Source organism: Panicum hallii, chromosome 2 (assembly GCF_002211085.1).
Source record: "Panicum hallii strain FIL2 chromosome 2, PHallii_v3.1, whole genome shotgun sequence".
Taxonomy (NCBI): domain Eukaryota; kingdom Viridiplantae; phylum Streptophyta; class Magnoliopsida; order Poales; family Poaceae; genus Panicum; species Panicum hallii.
Window position 1 is genome coordinate 42,667,804 of NC_038043.1, and position 22,101 is coordinate 42,689,904.

The 22,101-nt window shown below is 48.4% G+C and overlaps 5 protein-coding genes, 2 long non-coding RNA genes and 3 other non-coding genes across 12 annotated transcripts; all 10 read right to left on the reverse strand.

Annotated features, from left to right (window-relative positions):
* Positions 1 to 1,550: 1,550 nt before the first annotated feature.
* LOC112883693 lies at positions 1,551 to 1,624 on the reverse strand. The gene has a single exon (XR_003226946.1). It is a non-coding gene; the product is annotated as a small nucleolar RNA Z267 (small nucleolar RNA).
* Positions 1,625 to 1,727: 103 nt separating this feature from the next.
* On the reverse strand, positions 1,728 to 1,806 carry LOC112883645. Its single transcript, XR_003226899.1, has one exon. It is a non-coding gene; the product is annotated as a small nucleolar RNA snoR122 (small nucleolar RNA).
* Positions 1,807 to 1,917: 111 nt separating this feature from the next.
* On the reverse strand, positions 1,918 to 2,007 carry LOC112883694. The gene has a single exon (XR_003226947.1). It is a non-coding gene; the product is annotated as a small nucleolar RNA R44/J54/Z268 family (small nucleolar RNA).
* Positions 2,008 to 2,746: 739 nt separating this feature from the next.
* Positions 2,747 to 7,314, reverse strand: LOC112881579 (O-fucosyltransferase 39-like). 3 transcript variants are annotated; one of them, XM_025946348.1, is made up of 11 exons: positions 7,260 to 7,314; positions 6,011 to 6,165; positions 5,388 to 5,450; positions 5,216 to 5,297; positions 5,056 to 5,126; positions 4,870 to 4,958; positions 4,577 to 4,780; positions 3,989 to 4,247; positions 3,656 to 3,883; positions 3,386 to 3,583; positions 2,747 to 3,307 (listed from the first exon to the last, which is right to left on the reverse strand). In XM_025946348.1, the coding sequence occupies exons 2-11, from the start codon at positions 6,143 to 6,145 to the stop codon at positions 3,098 to 3,100; spliced, it is 1,539 nt and encodes a 512-aa protein (XP_025802133.1). In that variant the 5' UTR covers positions 6,146 to 6,165; positions 7,260 to 7,314; the 3' UTR covers positions 2,747 to 3,097. The 3 variants fall into 3 exon arrangements, with proteins under 3 accessions (XP_025802133.1, XP_025802134.1, XP_025802132.1); XM_025946349.1 differs by lacking the exon at positions 6,011 to 6,165 and having other exon boundaries at positions 7,260 to 7,313; XM_025946347.1 differs by lacking the exon at positions 7,260 to 7,314 and having other exon boundaries at positions 6,011 to 7,224.
* Positions 6,604 to 10,065, reverse strand: LOC112881079 (O-fucosyltransferase 31-like). Its single transcript, XM_025945783.1, has 10 exons — positions 9,896 to 10,065; positions 9,273 to 9,335; positions 9,101 to 9,182; positions 8,941 to 9,011; positions 8,755 to 8,843; positions 8,462 to 8,665; positions 7,874 to 8,132; positions 7,698 to 7,768; positions 7,378 to 7,632; positions 6,604 to 6,661 (listed from the first exon to the last, which is right to left on the reverse strand). The coding sequence occupies exons 1-10, from the start codon at positions 10,028 to 10,030 to the stop codon at positions 6,604 to 6,606; spliced, it is 1,287 nt and encodes a 428-aa protein (XP_025801568.1). The 5' UTR covers positions 10,031 to 10,065.
* A 384-nt stretch (positions 10,066 to 10,449) lies between these two features.
* LOC112883308 lies at positions 10,450 to 11,200 on the reverse strand. The gene is made up of 2 exons (XR_003226799.1): positions 11,141 to 11,200; positions 10,450 to 10,595 (listed from the first exon to the last, which is right to left on the reverse strand). It is a non-coding gene; the product is annotated as an uncharacterized LOC112883308 (long non-coding RNA).
* A 484-nt stretch (positions 11,201 to 11,684) lies between these two features.
* LOC112881080 (O-fucosyltransferase 31-like) lies at positions 11,685 to 13,261 on the reverse strand. The gene is made up of 5 exons (XM_025945784.1): positions 12,836 to 13,261; positions 12,213 to 12,275; positions 12,041 to 12,122; positions 11,881 to 11,951; positions 11,685 to 11,783 (listed from the first exon to the last, which is right to left on the reverse strand). The coding sequence occupies exons 1-5, from the start codon at positions 13,184 to 13,186 to the stop codon at positions 11,685 to 11,687; spliced, it is 666 nt and encodes a 221-aa protein (XP_025801569.1). The 5' UTR covers positions 13,187 to 13,261.
* A 130-nt stretch (positions 13,262 to 13,391) lies between these two features.
* On the reverse strand, positions 13,392 to 14,127 carry LOC112882127. The gene is made up of 2 exons (XR_003226613.1): positions 14,083 to 14,127; positions 13,392 to 13,537 (listed from the first exon to the last, which is right to left on the reverse strand). It is a non-coding gene; the product is annotated as an uncharacterized LOC112882127 (long non-coding RNA).
* Positions 14,128 to 14,584: 457 nt separating this feature from the next.
* Positions 14,585 to 16,081, reverse strand: LOC112882182 (O-fucosyltransferase 31-like). The gene is made up of 5 exons (XM_025947175.1): positions 15,773 to 16,081; positions 15,151 to 15,213; positions 14,979 to 15,060; positions 14,819 to 14,889; positions 14,585 to 14,721 (listed from the first exon to the last, which is right to left on the reverse strand). The coding sequence occupies exons 1-5, from the start codon at positions 16,070 to 16,072 to the stop codon at positions 14,623 to 14,625; spliced, it is 615 nt and encodes a 204-aa protein (XP_025802960.1). The 5' UTR covers positions 16,073 to 16,081; the 3' UTR covers positions 14,585 to 14,622.
* Positions 16,082 to 17,625: 1,544 nt separating this feature from the next.
* On the reverse strand, positions 17,626 to 18,577 carry LOC112881611 (probable calcium-binding protein CML47). Its single transcript, XM_025946392.1, has one exon. It carries the CDS (start codon positions 18,351 to 18,353, stop codon positions 17,811 to 17,813), a length of 543 nt encoding a protein of 180 aa, XP_025802177.1. The 5' UTR covers positions 18,354 to 18,577; the 3' UTR covers positions 17,626 to 17,810.
* Positions 18,578 to 22,101: the final 3,524 nt, after the last annotated feature.

Sequence of the window (22,101 nt, forward strand, 5' to 3'; positions counted from 1 at the left end):
TAGTCTTTTTGAGAACATTGGCGAGCAAGTTACTAAGGGTCCGTTCGTTTCCGGGGTCTAAAGTTTGAAACATCTAAAGTTTAGAGGCCCAGCACCGAATCGGTCTCTAATCGCGAGTGTCCTTCGTTTAGAGGCCGCGATTCTTTAGATGGAGCCAGCACTCTAATCGCATTAGAGGGCTATAAATTTATTCATATTAGAGTGCTGTAACGAACAGCTCTCTAAGTATTAGAGGTCTAAAATATTTAGACCTAGGACTGTTTTTTTAGAGCCCGGAAACGAACACACCTAGAGTTTTGCAACTGTGGCTGCATCGATCACCAACAGAAGCCAGAACAGTGACAGCCTGTTGCCGGGAGACTCGGCGTGCACGCACCGACGGGTCGGCCGGTACATGGAGGCTTCAGCTCCGACTGTTCCCCGGTAAGCCCCTCCACCGGTGCGGGTACCTCTCGCGCTGCGCTGCGTGCGGCGAACCGGCCGGTTGCTGCACGGCAGCAAACTGTTGCGGACGGAAAAGCCGCGGAAGCAGGGTCCTCGGCGCCCCGCCCTGCCGCCAGTTGCCCGGTCAAAGACTCGGGACAAGCACGGAGATCGATCACCCGCTGTCTGGACGAACGAGAACGACGGCGCCGTCCCGTCGTCGATCACCATCTTCCAGGGCGGCTGCCGGCTGCACTGCGCGCGCGAATTCTTTTCGACAGGATCTGAGCTGCTCGTTGAACTGTTTGCCGCTTCATCACGGGCTCTTCGTCGGGCAGAAACCGAACTCCGAAGATCAGTTGGCAGCAGCACAGCACATACGCAACATAACTCCGCATTTTCTTGATGCGCAAGCGCAATAGTTCCTGGTTTTTACTAGCCAAAGCCGAAAATGTTGCAGCGTTCGTGAAGCGGCATGCACTATTTTCATGAAAAATCTATTGTTTTTAAGAATATAGCACACCATATTGCAGTTGCACCCAATCATATTTGGAGGCATGTTATTGAAACTATTCTTCGTAACAAATTTCAAAACGGTTGTAAACCAAAAACATTTTGAAATAATCTCCATGTAAGATTTGATACAAGAAGATCCGGTGAAGTACTTTCGGACGTCATAGCTGCTCAGGTTCTGGATGCGCATTTTAGACGATCTCCAGTCCGCTGCTTTCTTACTTTCAAGGATTTCAGTGTTGATCAAGACCTTCAATCCATATGCCTAATCAGTAATCGCAACCGAACTGTGCAGCAGTGTGCTGCGCAGCAGTTCACACCGACACATCATCACGGTGACTCCAGGATATGCAGTATAGATATCTTCAATTCCAGGTCTGTACACTGAATCCAGTTGGAACACTGCTGATACAAATGTTGTTTCTCACGGTTACGTTGATGTACTGCTCCGAATAAGATTAGTTTTTTGGCTCCTCATTATCTGATTTTAATGGAGTTTCAGTGGCTTTGTTATATTCTGTAGTTTGATTTATAACTATCTCACGAACAGTTAAAACGAGGAACCAGATGAAAGTGCAAACAAAAATTTAAGCTGGTTAACGAGAATTGGACAGCAAATGCCTCAGTTTTAGGTTTATTTCACAGCGAAAACGCTACAAAGTATATTTAACACCATCATCGGCAATTTGCTCCTGAACAAACATACTGAGAAAAACAAAGGTTTAGAAAACAAGAAGCCGACCGACAGATTCAACAAATCCAATAGCAGAAAGATTGCAGATCTAAGAGTCTGCCTCAGTGGTAGTGACAATTTTAGTAGATCGTCATGGAACAATCCGATAATACGTGCATTTTTATGCATCATCGGCAGCCAATAAAAATGTTATCTGAGAACATCAAATTTTAGGGAGTTGATAAAGTGATCGACATCGAAAAAGAGGCAAAAAAAAAGACAAATATCGATTTGGTTTTGGGAAAGCAAAAGCATCAGAGAGATTCCCATTAAAGACTCAGTCTATCATGCCCAAAAGAGGGTTCTGATGTCCCTGTCTTGTTCTCATCACCTGCTCCCAACGATTCCCATCCAGATCGCCAAGAAAAAGGATCAAACGAAAGGCAAGATGCGGAGAAAAATCAAGGGAGACATCAAGAGGCGGGAACGAAAACCAAAGCCGCTGCTCAACTCGAGCTGGAGCAAACAAAAGGAGAGCAGAGGAGAAGGTCGGAGAGGGCGCGGCGGCGACGGATGAAGTCGGCGGGGCTGGGCGAGGGTTTGGGAATGCTCCGTCCGCCGTATATATAGCTGCCATCGAACATCTAGGGTTTTCTGGTGTCGTCTGGGTGTTCTGTTCGTGGGCTCGGCCTTTTTTCTGTTCAGAAGAAGAAACGGGCCTGGGCCCCCTAAGCCAACGACCTCGTGTTAGGCCGGTTTGGTGGTTCTATCTTTTCCGGCCGCTGGAAAAATCGTGCAGGCAGCATTTGCAGGTCTCAATCCAAACAAGCCTGTTCTTACTCAATCTTCGCCGGCTGCATTTGTAAGAAGCACGAATTGGACAGTCTGAAATGACATGGTTGGCACGATGTGTGGGTTCTGGCAGAAGTTAAGTGTGGGTGCAGGAGCTCCGCGAACATGCGACGCTCATTGTCCTTCCAGTCTGTAGTCCAGTGTCCACGCCGGGGGAGCACTGTTGATGTTGTAAAATGGATTTGACAAGCGTAGAGGACAAATAGATGTGCGGTCGAACCGAAGTAAACAGGATACAGTGAGATAGATCATAGATGTAGAAGTAGAAGAATGGAGAGTCAGATGTGCTATCACCGTCACAACAAACAATCTCTGTTAATTACATCTGCATAAACTGTATTATGAACACAGGGGGAAAAAGATTATAGTGCCCAGCAGCGGTCTCAAAATTTACATGGAGCCGGAGAAGGATTGTCCTCGTGGAGGCTACAAGTCAAGTTGGTATAATCTAAGATTCAACAGAATGAGCTAAATGACTAAACCACCAACCAATTTCGCAATCCAAGGGAGCTAGCAATTGCCGGTAAGGAATGCCATTGACAGATTAGCTGGTGATCTCTCAGGATCCTTGAGCTCCGTGCGCTGCACTGCTGCAGAGCGCCTAGTAAAGTAGTGATTGATGTGGAATTTAGCAGTCTACCCTTGGCACATACAATCTGGAGCAGGATAGGTATAGATAGATTGCTTTGGCTTCCTCAGCCTGATTTGCCCGTATCTTCCTTTGTGCCCTGCCTGTACAGCATGCTGAAATTCTGACCACTCCATGCTCTTGTTCACAAAGATGCGGCCCAGCAATGACATGTTTGGCCTTATGGTCTTCAAGTTCTCATATGTCCGGTGAGCTAACTGAAATGAAAACTTGTTCTAGTCAAGACCACAGATTAAAGGAATAATCTAGCTAATGCAGAGGCCATTAGAATTTACCAAAGCATTGTGCATATTCCCAGGAGACGCAGAGATGAAAATATCACTATGAATGCTGATGTAATAGTCAAGAGCTGCTAGCACAGAAGCCTTCCCTTCAACATCAGCAAGCTCCTCTTCAGATGCAAGGCTCCTTTTGTCCTCCATCAGTGGGAAAAGTTTGCGCAAGCTAGAGATCCTGGCTTCCCCACCATATACCTGAACATGTGTTGCATGTTAAAACTTCATGGTATTGCCAGGATGAATGAGTTAGTTCACAGAGAGTCAAACCTTGTGAGAAGCAAGATAGAGTCGAGTTCTGCTGTCGAAGCCGAGGGTTACCAATAACAGGCCAATCTCTTCTGGGGTCAATGGGCAACGTCCTGTGTTCCGAAGCTCTTCATCAGTTAGCTGTGAATTTAATACCCTCCCTTGCCAAATAACTTGCCTGTACTTAGCGAGAGCTAATTTTTCAGCTCTGCCACCTCCAAAGTCACAGGATGAATGTGCAGCCATATCCTGAAAAGTACAGCTCAGTTTGAGATGTTACAGGGCACAAATTCTTTGCAGTGCTAAAAAAGTACAAAAACACAGTGAATATTGCAGAAATTCTTGTTCCACTACCTTATCAAAGCGGAGATGCAAAACTGCATATTTTCCATCTTGATTTGTACTTTGGTCTACAGCTTGATGGACAGATTCATCAGAATGCCCCTGAACAGGAGACCTCAAGCGCTTCACAAGAGTCTCCCCCAGTGAGATAATGTAAGGTCGAAAAACCAGGGCTTGGAAGTTAACGTTGCAACGTAAACGTTGAAGATCCGCAGGCAAATCATCAAAGGCAAGGCGATGAGAAAAGGGGGCAATAGCAGCAATACCATAGCTGCAGTGACAGCAGATGGATAAGATTACTGGTGAAGAATTAGATTCATAAGTAACCAGCTCATTAATTCAAACAATGAATAGGCATCATGTTAATACAAACAGAGCTAACTTTGTGGCACCTGACCTGGGAAAAATACGTGCCACTTTCTTAGTAATCCTATGCAATATGTCAAGTGGCTATCAATATGAAAGTCATTGCAAACTACTGTCACTTAAGGAAATAACTTCGGAAGTCTACAAAGATGTCTATGTGATACAAGCCACTTCCATAATGTGTAAGCACATGCATAACAAATAGAGACAATGCAAATTCAGTTTTTCTCAAACCTCTGCAGGATAGGACTGACATTCTCCAGATACCAATTTGCTGAGGCGTGAAGAGGTGCAGTTTTTATTCTCGTAGCACGGATGCCAGTGCCATAGTACTCTCTTGTGCTCCAAGAAAATTCTTTTGGAAGCATTTTGATGATGGAAACATCATCTTTTAGGGAGTTGATAAAGTGATCGACATCGAAAATTTCTTCGAATGAACTGCAGCCCCCAAAGAAAATGCCAGTACACAAATTACTTCCGGTTCAACAGGAGAAGACATATATAGTAGTCTCAAGCTTCAGAAGCACCTTGAGTCCTTCCAAACAGGGTTTACTTCAAGATGTGGGATCACAAGAGTAGCATTAAGAATTTTTGCAACTGCAACTGCATCACATATCTACAGAACAAAAAGATAGAGATGGATAATCTAAAGCCTCGATTCAGCAATTTGTCTCAACTTCAATATCGTACTTTCAGTAGTTAAAGCGCATTACCCCCATTCTTTGCTGGTTAAGTCCACCATCAAGAAATACCTGTATGTACCCACTTGGCTCCAGAGGCAATGCTATCATTTTGAGACAAGTGCGTAAGAGCCTGATTTCTATCACAGGAAGAGGCATGGTGATCCGTAATTATCAGATATCAGTAAGTTACCATGAGAAATTGATGACTTTAAGCATGGTTTCCACCCCTGGTATGGCAAGGGTGACCAGAGCTCTCTCTTCTGCTCAGCTGGCTGTACCCAAAAGTGAAAAAAGAAAGGTGAAAACATCGTCCAGAGTCCAACATAACCATTGTAAGTTTCATCTGAGGTATATGTACTCACAATTGCCCATCGCAAAGCCTCATTTAAAAGAGAAGGATGCATTGGCTTAGGTGCATTCCACTCCTGCAAAAAAATTGAAGAAATGAAACAGCACGTGTAAACTTCATAAAAATATAAGATTATAGGATATGTCACCAGAAATATACTTCTATTGCGACCTGAGTGCAGAGATAGAGTGAAAATCCTACAACTCAGTAATCAAGCTGAGTTATTCAGTACACTCTTCATTCCATGACTAAAAACAGATCCAAGAATATAAAAGATCATGTGGAGATATAAAGGCATGGTATTTCCAAAGAAGCCAGCTTCACTTCAACTATTTTTCGGGCCAGAATAAATTTCGCACCGGCTTCGAAATTGCGTGTCATAACTAAGCAATCTACAAACAACTGCAACTTCCGTCATTTTGACACGCCATTTCTACTTCTCGCCCGACATACATTCCCACATAGTGACATCAATCCGCCTAACATGATCCAACCTTCGCGCATTCCAAACGGAAAGGGCACGCAAATTAGCAATCAAAACCGTAGGAAGCAACTCGACATTCAACAAGCTGTTAGTATGGTTCAACATGACCCAATCGAGCGGCGCGAGGATGGGAGGAGGAAAGGGGGACTCACCGAGAAGAGGGAAGGGAAGGCGTGGCCGAGCGGAGAGAACATCCTTGGGAACAAGGCCGGCAGTAACACCACGAACGCGGCGGCGAAGACCGCCGGGCCCCTCGCCGGAGACGGCGAAGGTGACGCCCTCCGCATCTCCTCCCTGCTTCTTTTTTCTGTGGGGAAAGTCGAGGAGAAAGAAAAGAGAAGCCCACAAGCGTGGACTGAGCTGTGAGATTTTTCACGAGAATGATCTGGGCTTCGTGGGCCTATTAGGCCCATTTTGAGTGTGAGTCCAGGTCTCCCCCCCCCCCACCCCATGTGAAGGCCGTTTCAACTGGGCCCTTGCTTTCTCGCGGCCACGGGCCACCGATTCGTTCTTTTCATGTTTTCTACGAAGTGAAAAGGTACGGATTTTCCCATTACAATTGAATGATTTTCAAATTGAAGTTTCCCAGTTCCAACCAAACAAGTTATGTTTTACCATCTTGCGAGGATCTAATTTTCTTTTGGTGAAATTCGTATAAATTCTTGTGGCGATCATTTGTTCCAAATACTAGCTTTTAGCGTACAACCTTCCATTAGACATTGGGCCTGTTTGGCACAGCTGAAACTTATTCTGAAGCCAGCTGGTGGTTAGCTGGCCTGAGAAGCAGCTGGTTAAAGAAGCAGCTGGTCACAGAAGTTAACTGTTTGGCAGACTGCTTATTGAATGGGCTGAAATCTTGTATAAAATGAGAAATGACTGAAATACCCTTGCTGTTTACTGAATACATGTATTTCTTATGTACAGATATATATTTATTTATTTTTATAACAGAATAACAATATAATTATTAACAACACAAATATTTGAAGCAGTAAAGAATACCATGGGTTGATCAAATAATCTCCAAAAGCTTCATATTTGAAGCAGTAGGTTTAGGAAGATCGATGGAACTTCAATTTGTTCGTAAAATAAGCATGAATTTTGTTATTACTGGCCCTTGGTTGCATAAATCAGTGGTCCTAACGTTCTACACGGCACTACGTTGCAACACAACTAGGCCAAGTTACCACAAAATAAACTCCAAACCATATTCGTGCGCATCAAATGGTAAATAGACATTAAGGTAATTCTTTTATACCTTTTGCAATGAAAGGAGTTGATGCTCTGTGAAATTACTCAGGTGATCTAATTTCTATGCATGTAACCATGAACCAACATTGATCACAAGCAACATCAATCACGAGCACAAAAGCTGAACAAGTTGCCTGTGGGGAACCTTACCGCGGCGGGGGGCAACGGAGGTCGGCGCTGGGCGGTCGCGCGGGGGCGGCGCGCGGGGGCAGCGCGGGGGCCGGCGGGGGGCGGCGCTGGGCGGCGCCGCGGGGGCCGGCGCGCGGGGGCGTCGCGCGGTGGCCGGCGCGCGGGGGCCGGCGCGGGGCGGCGCGGGGGGCGTCGCGGGGGCCGCCGGGGGCCGGCGGGGGGCGGCGCCGCGGGGGCGTCGCGCGGGGCCGTCGCGCGGTGGTATTCCCAGGATGAATGAGTTAGTTCACAGAGAGTCAAACCTTGTGAGAAGCAAGATAGAGTCGAGTTCTGCTGTCGAAGCCGAGGGTTACCAATAACAGGCCAATCTCTTCTGGGGTCAATGGGCAACGTCCTATGTTCCGAAGCTCTTCATCAGTTAGCTGTGAATTTAATACCCTCCCTTGCCAAATAACTTGCCTGTACTTAGCGAGAGCTAATTTTTCAGCTCTGCCACCTCCAAAGTCACAGGATGAATGTGCAGCCATATCCTGAAAAGTACAGCTCAGTTTGAGATGTTACAGGGCACAAATTCTTTGCAGTGCTAAAAAAGTACAAAAACACAGTGAATATTGCAGAAATTCTTGTTCCACTACCTTATCAAAGCGGAGATGCAAAACTGCATATTTTCCATCTTGATTTGTACTTTGGTCTACAGCTTGATGGACAGATTCATCAGAATGCCCCTGAACAGGAGACCTCAAGCGCTTCACAAGAGTCTCCCCCAGTGAGATAATGTAAGGTCGAAAAACCAGGGCTTGGAAGTTAACGTTGCAACGTAAACGTTGAAGATCCGCAGGCAAATCATCAAAGGCAAGGCGATGAGAAAAGGGGGCAATAGCAGCAATACCATAGCTGCAGTGACAGCAGATGGATAAGATTACTGGTGAAGAATTAGATTCATAAGTAACCAGCTCATTAATTCAAACAATGAATAGGCATCATGTTAATACAAACAGAGCTAACTTTGTGGCACCTGACCTGGGAAAAATACGTGCCACTTTCTTAGTAATCCTATGCAATATGTCAAGTGGCTATCAATATGAAAGTCATTGCAAACTACTGTCACTTAAGGAAATAACTTCGGAAGTCTACAAAGATGTCTATGTGATACAAGCCACTTCCATAATGTGTAAGCACATGCATAACAAATAGAGACAATGCAAATTCAGTTTTTCTCAAACCTCTGCAGGATAGGACTGACATTCTCCAGATACCAATTTGCTGAGGCGTGAAGAGGTGCAGTTTTTATTCTCGTAGCACGGATGCCAGTGCCATAGTACTCTCTTGTGCTCCAAGAAAATTCTTTTGGAAGCATTTTGATGATGGAAACATCATCTTTTAGGGAGTTGATAAAGTGATCGACATCGAAAATTTCTTCGAATGAACTGCAGCCCCCAAAGAAAATGCCAGTACACAAATTACTTCCGGTTCAACAGGAGAAGACATATATAGTAGTCTCAAGCTTCAGAAGCACCTTGAGTCCTTCCAAACAGGGTTTACTTCAAGATGTGGGATCACAAGAGTAGCATTAAGAATTTTTGCAACTGCAACTGCATCACATATCTACAGAACAAAAAGATAGAGATGGATAATCTAAAGCCTCGATTCAGCAATTTGTCTCAACTTCAATATCGTACTTTCAGTAGTTAAAGCGCATTACCCCCATTCTTTGCTGGTTAAGTCCACCATCAAGAAATACCTGTATGTACCCACTTGGCTCCAGAGGCAATGCTATCATTTTGAGACAAGTGCGTAAGAGCCTGATTTCTATCACAGGAAGAGGCATGGTGATTCGTAATTATCAGATATCAGTAAGTTACCATGAGAAATTGATGACTTTAAGCATGGTTTCCACCCCTGGTATGGCAAGGGTGACCAGAGCTCTCTCTTCTGCTCAGCTGGCTGTACCCAAAAGTGAAAAAAGAAAGGTGAAAACATCGTCCAGAGTCCAACATAACCATTGTAAGTTTCATCTGAGGTATATGTACTCACAATTGCCCATCGCAAAGCCTCATTTAAAAGAGAAGGATGCATTGGCTTAGGTGCATTCCACTCCTGCAAAAAAATTGAAGAAATGAAACAGCACGTGTAAACTTCATAAAAATATAAGATTATAGGATATGTCACCAGAAATATACTTCTATTGCGACCTGAGTGCAGAGATAGAGTGAAAATCCTACAACTCAGTAATCAAGCTGAGTTATTCAGTACACTCTTCATTCCATGACTAAAAACAGATCCAAGAATATAAAAGATCATGTGGAGATATAAAGGCATGGTATTTCCAAAGAAGCCAGCTTCACTTCAACTATTTTTCGGGCCAGAATAAATTTCGCACCGGCTTCGAAATTGCGTGTCATAACTAAGCAATCTACAAACAACTGCAACTTCCGTCATTTTGACACGCCATTTCTACTTCTCGCCCGACATACATTCCCACATAGTGACATCAATCCGCCTAACATGATCCAACCTTCGCGCATTCCAAACGGAAAGGGCACGCAAATTAGCAATCAAAACCGTAGGAAGCAACTCGACATTCAACAAGCTATTAGTATGGTTCAACATGACCCGATCGAGCGGCGCGAGGATGGGAGGAGGAAAGGGGGACTCACCGAGAAGAGGGAAGGGAAGGCGTGGCCGAGCGGAGAGAACATCCTCGGGAACAAGGCCGGCAGTAACACCACGAACGCGGCGGCGAAGACCGCCGGGCCCCTCGCCGGAGACGGCGAAGGTGACGCCCTCCGCATCTCCTCCCTGCTTCTTTTTCGGTGGGGAAAGTCGAGGAGAAAGAAAAGAGAAGCCCACAAGCGTGGACTGAGCTGTGAGATTTTTCACGAGAATGATCTGGGCTTCGTGGGCCTATTAGGCCCATTTTGAGTGTGAGCCCAGGTCACCCCCCCCACCCCATGTGAAGGCCGTTTCAACTGGGCCCTTGCTTTCTCGCGGCCACGGGCCACCCATTCGTTCTTTTCATGTTTTCTACGAAGCGAAAAGGTACGGATTTTCCCATTACAATTGAATGATTTTCAAATTGAAGTTTCCCAGTTCCAACCAAACAAGTTATGTTTTACCATCTTGCGAGGATCTAATTTTCTTTTGGTGAAATTCGTATAAATTCTTGTGGCGATCATTTGTTCCAAATACTAGCTTTTAGCGTACAACCTTCCATTAGACATTGGGCCTGTTTGGCACAGCTGAAACTTATTCTGAAGCCAGCTGGTGGTTAGCTGGCCTGAGAAGCAGCTGGTTAAAGAAGCAGCTGGTCACAGAAGTTAACTGTTTGGCAGACTGCTTATTGAATGGGCTGAAATCCTGTATAAAATGAGAAATGACTGAAATACCCTTGCTGTTTACTGAATACATGTATTTCTTATGTACAGATATATATTTATTTATTTTTATAACAGAATAACAATATAATTATTAACAACACAAATATTTGAAGCAGTAAAGAATACCATGGGTTGATCAAATAATCTCCAAAAGCTTCATATTTGAAGCAGTAGGTTTAGGAAGATCGATGGAACTTCAATTTGTTCGTAAAATAAGCATGAATTTTGTTATTACTGGCCCTTGGTTGCATAAATCAGTGGTCCTAACGTTCTACACGGCACTACGTTGCAACACAACTAGGCCAAGTTACCACAAAATAAACTCCAAACCATATTCGTGCGCATCAAATGGTAAATAGACATTAAGGTAATTCTTTTATACCTTTTGCAATGAAAGGAGTCGATGCTCTGTGAAATTACTCAGGTGATCTAATTTCTATGCATGTAACCATGAACCAACATTGATCACAAGCAACATCAATCACGAGCACAAAAGCTGAACAAGTTGCCTGTGGGGAATCTTACCGCGGCGGGGGGCAACGGAGGTCGGCGCTGGGCGGTCGCGCGGGGGCGGCGCGCGGGGGCAGCGCGGGGGTCAGCGGGGGGCGGCGCTGCGGGGGCCGGTGCGCGGGGGCCGGCGCGGGGGGCGTCGCGAGGGGGGCGGCGCGGGGGCCGGCGCGGGGCGGCGCGGGGGGCGTCGCGGGGGCCGCCGGGGGCCGGCGGGGGGCGGCGCCGCGGGGGCCGGCGCGCGGGGGCGTCGCGCGGGGCCGTCGCGCGGTGGCAGCCGCGCGGGGGCCGGCGCGGGGCGGCGCGGGGTGCGCCGGCCGGCGCGGGGGGCGGCGCAGGGGGGCGTCGGGGAGGGAGGATTGGATCGGGGAAGAGGATAAGCTGCGCGAGAAGCGGGTCCGGTCCGGCTGCTGCGTCCAGCGCGTTTTCACGCGATATCCGGAAGCGCTGCTGGGGAAACTGGGCCTAGAAGCGGGGTGTTTGGCCAGCCCACGACTTAAACTTGCTTAGAAGATGGCCCATAAGCGGTGCCGAACAGGGCCATATATAGTAGTCTCAAGCTTCAGAAGCACCTTGAGTCCTTCCAAACAGGGTTTACTTCAAGATGTGGGATCACAAGAGTAGCATTAAGATTTTTTGCAACTGCAACTGCATCACATATCTACAGAACAAAAAGATAGAGATGGATAATCTAAAGCCTCGATTCAGCAATTTGTCTCAACTTCAATATCGTACTTTCAGTAGTTAAAGCGCATTACCCCCATTCTTTGCTGGTTAAGTCCACCATCAAGAAATACCTGTATGTACCCACTTGGCTCCAGAGGCAATGCTATCATTTTGAGACAAGTGCGTAAGAGCCTGATTTCTATCACAGGAAGAGGCATGGTGATTCGTAATTATCAGATATCAGTAAGTTACCATGAGAAATTGATGACTTTAAGCATGGTTTCCACCCCTGGTATGGCAAGGGTGACCAGAGCTCTCTCTTCTGCTCAGCTGGCTGTACCCAAAAGTGAAAAAAGAAAGGTGAAAACATCGTCCAGAGTCCAACATAACCATTGTAAGTTTCATCTGAGGTATATGTACTCACAATTGCCCATCGCAAAGCCTCATTTAAAAGAGAAGGATGCATTGGCTTAGGTGCATTCCACTCCTGCAAAAAAATTGAAGAAATGAAACAGCACGTGTAAACTTCATAAAAATATAAGATTATAGGATATGTCACCAGAAATATACTTCTATTGCGACCTGAGTGCAGAGATAGAGTGAAAATCCTGCAACTCAGTAATCAAGCTGAGTTATTCAGTACACTCTTCATTCCATGACTAAAAACAGATCCAAGAATATAAAAGATCATGTGGAGATATAAAGGCATGGTATTTCCAAAGAAGCCAGCTTCACTTCAACTATTTTTCGGGCCAGAATAAATTTCGCGCCGGCTTCGAAATTGCGTGTCATAACTAAGCAATCTACAAACAACTGCAACTTCCGTCATTTTGACACGCCATTTCTACTTCTCGCCCGACATACATTCCCACATAGTGACATCAATCCGCCTAACATGATCCAACCTTCGCGCATTCCAAACGGAAAGGGCACGCAAATTAGCAATCAAAACCGTAGGAAGCAACTCGACATTCAACAAGCTGTTAGTATGGTTCAACATGACCCAATCGAGCGGCGCGAGGATGGGAGGAGGAAAGGGGGACTCACCGAGAAGAGGGAAGGGAAGGCGTGGCCGAGCGGAGAGAACATCCTCGGGAACAAGGCCGGCGGTAACACCACGAACGCGGCGGCGAAGACCGCCGGGCCCCTCGCCGGAGACGGCGAAGGTGACGCCCTCCGCATCTCCTCCCTGCTTCTTTTTTCGGTGGGGAAAGTCGAGGAGAAAGAAAAGAGAAGCCCACAAGCGTGGACTGAGCTGTGAGATTTTTCACGAGAATGATCTGGGCTTCGTGGGCCTATTAGGCCCATTTTGAGTGTGAGCCCAGGTCTCCCCCCCCCACCCCATGTGAAGGCCGTTTCAACTGGGCCCTTGCTTTCTCGCGGCCACGGGCCACCCATTCGTTCTTTTCATGTTTTCTACGAAGCGAAAAGGTACGGATTTTCCCATTACAATTGAATGATTTTCAAACTGAAGTTTCCCAGTTCCAACCAAACAAGTTATGTTTTACCATCTTGCGAGGATCTAATTTTCTTTTGGTGAAATTCGTATAAATTCTTGTGGCGATCAGTTGTTCCAAATACTAGCTTTTCGCTTACAACATTCCATTAGACATTGGGCCTGTTTGGCACAGCTGAAACTTATTCTGAAGCCAGCTGGTGGTTAGCTGGCCTGAGAAGCAGCTGGTTAAAGAAGCAGCTGGTCACAGAAGTTAACTGTTTGGCAGACTGCTTATTGAATGGGCTGAAATCCTGTATAAAATGAGAAATGACTGAAATACCCTTGCTGTTTACTGAATACATGTATTTCTTATGTACAGATATATATTTATTTATTTTTATAACAGAATAACAATATAATTATTAACAACACAAATATTTGAAGCAGTAAAGAATACCATGGGTTGATCAAATAATCTCCAAAAGCTTCATATTTGAAGCAGTAGGTTTAGGAAGATCGATGGAACTTCAATTTGTTCGTAAAATAAGCATGAATTTTGTTATTACTGGCCCTTGGTTGCATAAATCAGTGGTCCTAACGTTCTACACGGCACTACGTTGCAACACAACTAGGCCAAGTTACCACAAAATAAACTCCAAACCATATTCGTGCGCATCAAATGGTAAATAGACATTAAGGTAATTCTTTTATACCTTTTGCAATGAAAGGAGTCGATGCTCTGTGAAATTACTCAGGTGATCTAATTTCTATGCATGTAACCATGAACCAACATTGATCACAAGCAACATCAATCACGAGCACAAAAGCTGAACAAGTTGCCTGTGGGGAATCTTACCGCGGCGGGGGGCAACGGAGGTCGGCGCTGGGCGGTCGCGCGGGGCGGCGCGCGGGGGCAGCGCGGGGTCGGCGGGGGGCGGCGCTGCGGGGCCGGTGCGCGGGGGCCGGCGCGGGGGGCGTCGCGAGGGGGGCGGCGCGGGGGCCGGCGCGGGGCGGCGCGGGGGGCGTCGCGGGGGCCGCCGGGGGCCGGCGGGGGGCGGCGCCGCGGGGCCGGCGCGCGGGGGCGTCGCGCGGGGCCGTCGCGCGGTGGCAGCCGCGCGGGGGCCGGCGCGGGGCGGCGCGGGGTGCGCCGGCCGGCGCGGGGGGCGGCGCAGGGGGGCGTCGGGGAGGGAGGATTGGATCGGGGAAGAGGATAAGCTGCGCGAGAAGCGGGTCCGGTCCGGCTGCTGCGTCCAGCGCGTTTTCACGCGATATCCGGAAGCGCTGCTGGGGAAACTGGGCCTAGAAGCGGGGTGTTTGGCCAGCCCACGACTTAAACTTGCTTAGAAGATGGCCCATAAGCGGTGCCGAACAGGGCCATATATAGTAGTCTCAAGCTTCAGAAGCACCTTGAGTCCTTCCAAACAGGGTTTACTTCAAGATGTGGGATCACAAGAGTAGCATTAAGAATTTTTGCAACTGCAACTGCATCACATATCTACAGAACAAAAAGATAGAGATGGATAATCTAAAGCCTCGATTCAGCAATTTGTCTCAACTTCAATATCGTACTTTCAGTAGTTAAAGCGCATTACCCCCATTCTTTGCTGGTTAAGTCCACCATCAAGAAATACCTGTATGTACCCACTTGGCTCCAGAGGCAATGCTATCATTTTGAGACAAGTGCGTAAGAGCCTGATTTCTATCACAGGAAGAGGCATGGTGATCCGTAATTATCAGATATCAGTAAGTTACCATGAGAAATTGATGACTTTAAGCATGGTTTCCACCCCTGGTATGGCAAGGGTGACCAGAGCTCTCTCTTCTGCTCAGCTGGCTGTACCCAAAAGTGAAAAAAGAAAGGTGAAAACATCGTCCAGAGTCCAACATAACCATTGTAAGTTTCATCTGAGGTATATGTACTCACAATTGCCCATCGCAAAGCCTCATTTAAAAGAGAAGGATGCATTGGCTTAGGTGCATTCCACTCCTGCAAAAAAATTGAAGAAATGAAACAGCACGTGTAAACTTCATAAAAATATAAGATTATAGGATATGTCACCAGAAATATACTTCTATTGCGACCTGAGTGCAGAGATAGAGTGAAAATCCTGCAACTCAGTAATCAAGCTGAGTTATTCAGTACACTCTTCATTCCATGACTAAAAACAGATCCAAGAATATAAAAGATCATGTGGAGATATAAAGGCATGGTATTTCCAAAGAAGCCAGCTTCACTTCAACTATTTTTCGGGCCAGAATAAATTTCGCGCCGGCTTCGAAATTGCGTGTCATAACTAAGCAATCTACAAACAACTGCAACTTCCGTCATTTTGACACGCCATTTCTACTTCTCGCCCGACATACATTCCCACATAGTGACATCAATCCGCCTAACATGATCCAACCTTCGCGCATTCCAAACGGAAAGGGCACGCAAATTAGCAATCAAAACCGTAGGAAGCAACTCGACATTCAACAAGCTGTTAGTATGGTTCAACATGACCCAATCGAGCGGCGCGAGGATGGGAGGAGGAAAGGGGACTCACCGAGAAGAGGGAAGGGAAGGCGTGGCCGAGCGGAGAGAACATCCTCGGGAACAAGGCCGGCGGTAACACCACGAACGCGGCGGCGAAGACCGCCGGGCCCCTCGCCGGAGACGGCGAAGGTGACGCCCTCCGCATCTCCTCCCTGCTTCTTTTTTCGGTGGGGAAAGTCGAGGAGAAAGAAAAGAGAAGCCCACAAGCGTGGACTGAGCTGTGAGATTTTTCACGAGAATGATCTGGGCTTCGTGGGCCTATTAGGCCCATTTTGAGTGTGAGCCCAGGTCTCCCCCTCCCCCACCCCATGTGAAGGCCGTTTCAACTGGGCCCTTGCTTTCTCGCAGCCACGGGCCACCCATTCGTTCTTTTCATGTTTTCTACGAAGCGAAAAGGTACGGATTTTCCCATTACAATTGAATGATTTTCAAACTGAAGTTTCCCAGTTCCAACCAAACAAGTTATGTTTTACCATCTTGCGAGGATCTAATTTTCTTTTGGTGAAATTCGTATAAATTCTTGTGGCGATCAGTTGTTCCAAATACTAGCTTTTCGCTTACAACATTCCATTAGACATTGGGCCTGTTTGGCACAGCTGAAACTTATTCTGAAGCCAGCTGGTGGTTAGCTGGCCTGAGAAGCAGCTGGTTAAAGAAGCAGCTGGTCACAGAAGTTAACTGTTTGGCAGACTGCTTATTGAATGGGCTGAAATCCTGTATAAAATGAGAAATGACTGAAATACCCTTGCTGTTTACTGAATACATGTATTTCTTATGTACAGATATATATTTATTTATTTTTATAACAGAATAACAATATAATTATTAACAACACAAATATTTGAAGCAGTAAAGAATACCATGGGTTGATCAAATAATCTCCAAAAGCTTCATATTTGAAGCAGTAGGTTTAGGAAGATCGATGGAACTTCAATTTGTTCGTAAAATAAGCATGAATTTTGTTATTACTGGCCCTTGGTTGCATAAATCAGTGGTCCTAACGTTCTACACGGCACTACGTTGCAACACAACTAGGCCAAGTTACCACAAAATAAACTCCAAACCATATTCGTGCGCATCAAATGGTAAATAGACATTAAGGTAATTCTTTTATACCTTTTGCAATGAAAGGAGTTGATGCTCTGTGAAATTACTCAGGTGATCTAATTTCTATGCATGTAACCATGAACCAACATTGATCACAAGCAACATCAATCATGAGCACAAAAGCTGAACAAGTTGCCTGTGGGGAACCTTACCGCGGCGGGGGGCAACGGAGGTCGGCGCGGGGCGGTCGCGCGGGGGCCGGCGGGGGCCGGCGCGGGGCGGCGCGGGGGGCATCGCGAGGGGGCGGCGCGGGGCGGCGCCGCGGGGGCCGGCGCGCGGGGGCCGGCGCGGGGCGGCGTGTGAGGCGTCGCGGGGGCCGCCGGGGCCGGCGCGGGGCTGCGCCGCGGGGGCCGGCGCGGGGCGGCGCGGGGGGCGGCGCAGGGGTGCGTCGGGGAGGGAGGATTGGATCGGGGAAGAGGATAAGCTGCGCGAGAAGCGGGTCCGGTCCGGCTGCTGCGTCCAGCGCGTTTTCACGCGATATCCGGAAGCGCTGCTGGGGAAGCTGGGCCTAGAAGCGGGGTGTTTGGCCATCCTACGACTTAAACTTGCTTAGAAGCTGGCCCATAAGCGGTGCCAAACAGGGCCATATATAGTAGTGTTAAGCTTCAGAAGCACCTTGAGTGCTTCCAAACAGGGTTTACTTCAAGTGCAGTCGCCAATATTTTGCATTCTATATCGTAATCCTGATGTTATTTCTCTTGCGATTGAGAGTTGAACTACTTCCCCATGATCTTTGTATCGTTTGAAGAACCGTAAAAAACTTCAGAAAATCATGTATCCATTTCTAGATTTTGAGTTATACACAGGTGCTGTTTGAAACATTCGGCTCGATTCCGGCCAAGAAAAACATAGGAAGAACGAACGAACAAAGAATCTCTGAATGAATCCGACCGAATCATCCGGGCCTCCGGCCCGGCTGTCCAATTAGTCCCTATCCTAACTCACGAGCTCGTCTCCATGAGCTTGACGAACTCGCTGAAGTCGATCCTGCCGTCCCTGTCCTCGTCGTACGCGTCGATCATGCTCTGGCACTCCGCGGCGCCGGCGGGGCCGAACCCGAGCGACCCGAGCACGGTCCGGAGCTCCGCGGCGTCGATGAACCCGTCGCCGTCGCGGTCGAAGACCGCGAACGCGGCGCGGGCCTCCTCCACGGTCGCCTCCTCCTCGTCGAACAGCGCCGCGGCCTCCTCGAACCCCACCGACACGGCGGCGCCGCCGGCGCCCATCACCCCGAGCACCACGTCCATGGCGATGGTGGCGGGCTTAGCCGGAGCCGGGGATGGCGACGGGGGTGCGGCGGCGGCGGCAGGAGTAGGGGCGGGGGCAGCCTCGCGGCGGCGGGACGAGGAGGAGGATGAGGTGGCGGACTTGATGACGGCGGTGAGGAAGACGAGGACGGCGTTGATGGAGAGCGTCAGCACGGCCTGCGCCAGGGAGATGTTGTGGGAGGACGTGGTGGGCGCGGACGCGGAGGCCATGTCCATGGCGGCCGTAGCCTCTCCGAGAATCTCGCCTGCCGTGATCTCGGCCCCCCTGATCCCGCCTCTTGCTGCACGGTGCCTTCGCCCTTCGGTTGCTCTGCCTCTGCGGCGACTTGTGTTTTGGCGTCTGATGGTTTGATGATCCGTGGGCACGGCGCATATATATAGCTCGGCGGGAGGGGGGCGGCGAGGGGCGCGACCGCGCGGGAGGCGAGAGGAACCAGGGAAGACGAGGCGGGCCTTGTCGTGCGCGGACGGAGCAACCGGGACGGTAACGCGAAAGCGGCCCGGAGAAAGCGAGACGGTTCGCGACGATGCGCGGGCGGGGGGCAGCTTCGCGGAAGGAGGCAAGGGCCGTGGTGGAAGGGAACGGGACTACGGGAGTGGAGGCCTGCGCCCGGCGCGGGGCCGGAGGGTGGGTCGTGGACGGAGCCAGGGTGGGGGAACGGGTGGAATGGTCGTCCGGGTGCGGGGCGGCGCCGGGCGTTTTCCGCGCGGCTTCGCGGGACACGTCAGGGCCGGGGACTTGACCGGCGGCGTCCGTCTCCGTCCCTTTCGGAGTTGGAACAGAGAAATTCCACGCCCCCCTTCGTTTTCGCGTGGTTTCGTTTTGCCTTTCTCGTCTGCGCTTTGGCCCTTTGCTGGATTGGAGCTGATTTGATTTGGTACGGCGGCTGGACGGACGTGGGTGGAGTGGAGTGGAGGACGACGGTTCGTGGTCGGGTGGTTGGCCGGATTTTTGCGGTCGGGAAGTCGGGAGGTAAATTTCGTGCATCTTTGCCGGGGTTCATGTGAAATTTGTTACTTTTTGAATATTAGAAAAGGTGGTTGAATCACTTGAGAATATGCATACATGTACAAAATGGCCCCACCTAGAGCTGGGCGAATGTTTATATTTTATATAAACCTTTTTTAGAAATTTGAAGATTCAAAGCATTTCACCTTATATGCACCACGATGACAAGATCTTGGAAAATCTTAACGTTATCAGTCAAATACACACCAGGTGATGAGGCTACCTGATGATAATCTTCTTCATTGTTTACTAGCGAAGAATAAGATAAAAAACATTCGACTTCTCATGTACGTAGCATCTGTGGCTGCTGAATTTAGCTTCTTCGGGAGAAGAAATAACTTTGTTTCTCGAAAGGACGAAGCAAAAGCATTGTTCTTTCCTTCTGGAGATTACAGGGGAGAAGGAATTGTGCTTGGCCATTGCTTGGAACCCTGGACACAATGAGGTGCCGACGATGCCTTCACTTGCAGTTTTGCGTCTCCAAAGCAAGAAGTTTCTGGTGCATAACTTCCATGTTGCCTTGTCTTGTTGCACAAGCACATAGCGTTTCACACTTTCGCTTTGCCTTGAACAAAATTTCGCCGTCGTACAAAACAAACGCGTACTTTGGCTGAAGGCCGACATGCATTCCAACTAGTACGAAAAGAGTTAGGGCCTGTTTGTTTGGGCTTATAGATTATACTATCCAGCTTATTTGGTAGCTTATATAATCTAGCTTATTTTTTCTGGATTAAATAAGCTGAGTCTTGCTGTTTGTTTGCGTAGCTTATTTGGGCCTAGCTTATTTGTCCTAGACGTGTAAAGACAACAATGCCCTTAGGTACTAGACTTATTCATTTGCTTACTATTTTCACAATATTAGCAGTTTTAAATCACCACCACGCGTGGGGAGGGAAGGAGGGAGCGAGCCAGAGAGAGGGGCGCGTGGGGAGCCAGCCAGGGAGAGGGGCGCGTGGGGAGGGGAGGAGGGAGTGGGCCGGTGGGATCCAATGGCAATTGCGGGTAATTTGCTCCTCTTTGCTATGGGTAGTGGGTCTTTTGGTAGAAATAAGTTGAAATAAGCTCCACTTGACTAGCTTATGAGATTATGGTGTTTTTAACTCTAGATTATATAATCTGAGCAAATAAGCTGCCTGTTTGTTTCCTTTACAGATTATTTAAGTTGGTTTGTATAATCTACAGCTTATTTAAGCTCAAACAAACAGGCCCTTAGATTAGCCCCGAAGGGTCATGACTTGCTGCCCCCCGTAATAAAGAGTCTTCACAGTCCACTCGTTTAGTCGTTGTACAATACATGAAAAATTAAAAGGAAACTCCACTGAAAAAATAAAAAGAAACTCAATGCTCTGAAATGCAACCATGTTTAACTGTGTACACCGTAGTTTCATGCGCACAACCTCACCTCACTGTCATTGGGCAAGAATGAATGCAAGACCGGTCAGCATTCAGCAGTAGACCCAGCATGACGTGTTAGCTCTGACTGCTATATTTACTCTGTTAAAATAATCGCAGATTCGTAGCTAGTATGGAACTGAGGACTCGTAGTCGCAAGATTATAAGTAGGGTCTTTTACTCCTTTTAATTTAGGACTCGGAGGCCCCCCAGAAAAGATTGGGCGATCAACTGGTTTGATCAACGCAGCCGCCGCGTTCAGATTTGGTCCGTGGTCGCTGCGCTGCTGGGTCAGATTAATGTATTCATCAATATCCTATTAGTGCATGTTTCGGACCTACTCGCAACTTAACGAAACAGAAAAGGAATACTTGTCTTACCTGCTGTGACGTTGACTATCAACCTGACCATTTCTTTCTACTTACGTTTTCTCTTTTGAGGAACAGTTTGAGCAGAAGGGCCCGCGCACCTTGCATCGAGCCCAATCGCTTTTCTTTTCGGAGTCTCTCTCTTTGGCGGACCGGGTGGCCCAGTGTGAGATGGTGATACTCACGGGCCTTGAATAAATGGGCCGAACACGATCATGGAAGCCTTAAAGCCCAAACTGTTCTCCGAGATGGCGAGCGGGCCGTGTCGGAGAAAACAACAACACGCGATCGGGCCGGCAGGCATCGATTCCTGCCCGGCTCTTCCCTCCTCGCCGGGCCACGGCCGACGCGTCGGAGCCGCGCGCGCAGTTTCCAGCCATGTGGATAGGATAGGACGGGAGAGAATGGAGAGAACAATAATGGGATGAATGCCACGGCGGCCACCGGACCGGAGCCGCCGCCGCCCGCCGGCCTCTCATCCCTGCGCTGAACGCCGCCTGAACGCGAAAGGCGGTCAGAATCCTGAGTACACCGAGCGTGGACTTGAGCTGCCCAACTGGACAGACAGGGGCGAAGGTACATAGTACCAGGGGTGCAACAGATGCACCCAGGGGAAAATGAATAATTAATGATTTAGATCAATTTTTCTCCACATATATAATCTTTAATTTCTAAGTTTATGCACCCACAAGAAAAATACGCCTTCTGCTAATTTGCGCTAACTTCGCCACTGCGACGACCGGGCGCGGCTTACCACCGTCAACTCGACCGCCGGGCGACCCCAGTGGTTGTCGCTAGCCCCTAGCCTCGTCCCGTCGTCGCGAGCTTGATTCGCGACGCCACGGGCGGGCGCGTCAGCTGAAAAGTCAGCCGCACGCGCCGAACCGTGGACTCGCGATGTGTCAAACGGTGAGAGGCGGAGAGGCGAGGTGCGGTTAGGATAAGTAATCCGTACTAGCTAGAGCGTGTTGACTGTGCATCCGATCCGGTCGACCCATCCAATGCATCCCAGCCAGACGCGTGTCAGTTCACTGTGCGCAGCAGGATATGCGTGTTGACTCCACGTACGGCCTCAGGCTAGCTAGCTCAGTAGCTCGTTTAGTGGGCAGTTGAGAACGTCGTGGTGACAACAAGCACACCAATTGTTTAGCTCCGTGCACACCAGTAGTAGTTGGTCATCGTCAATCGGCATGAC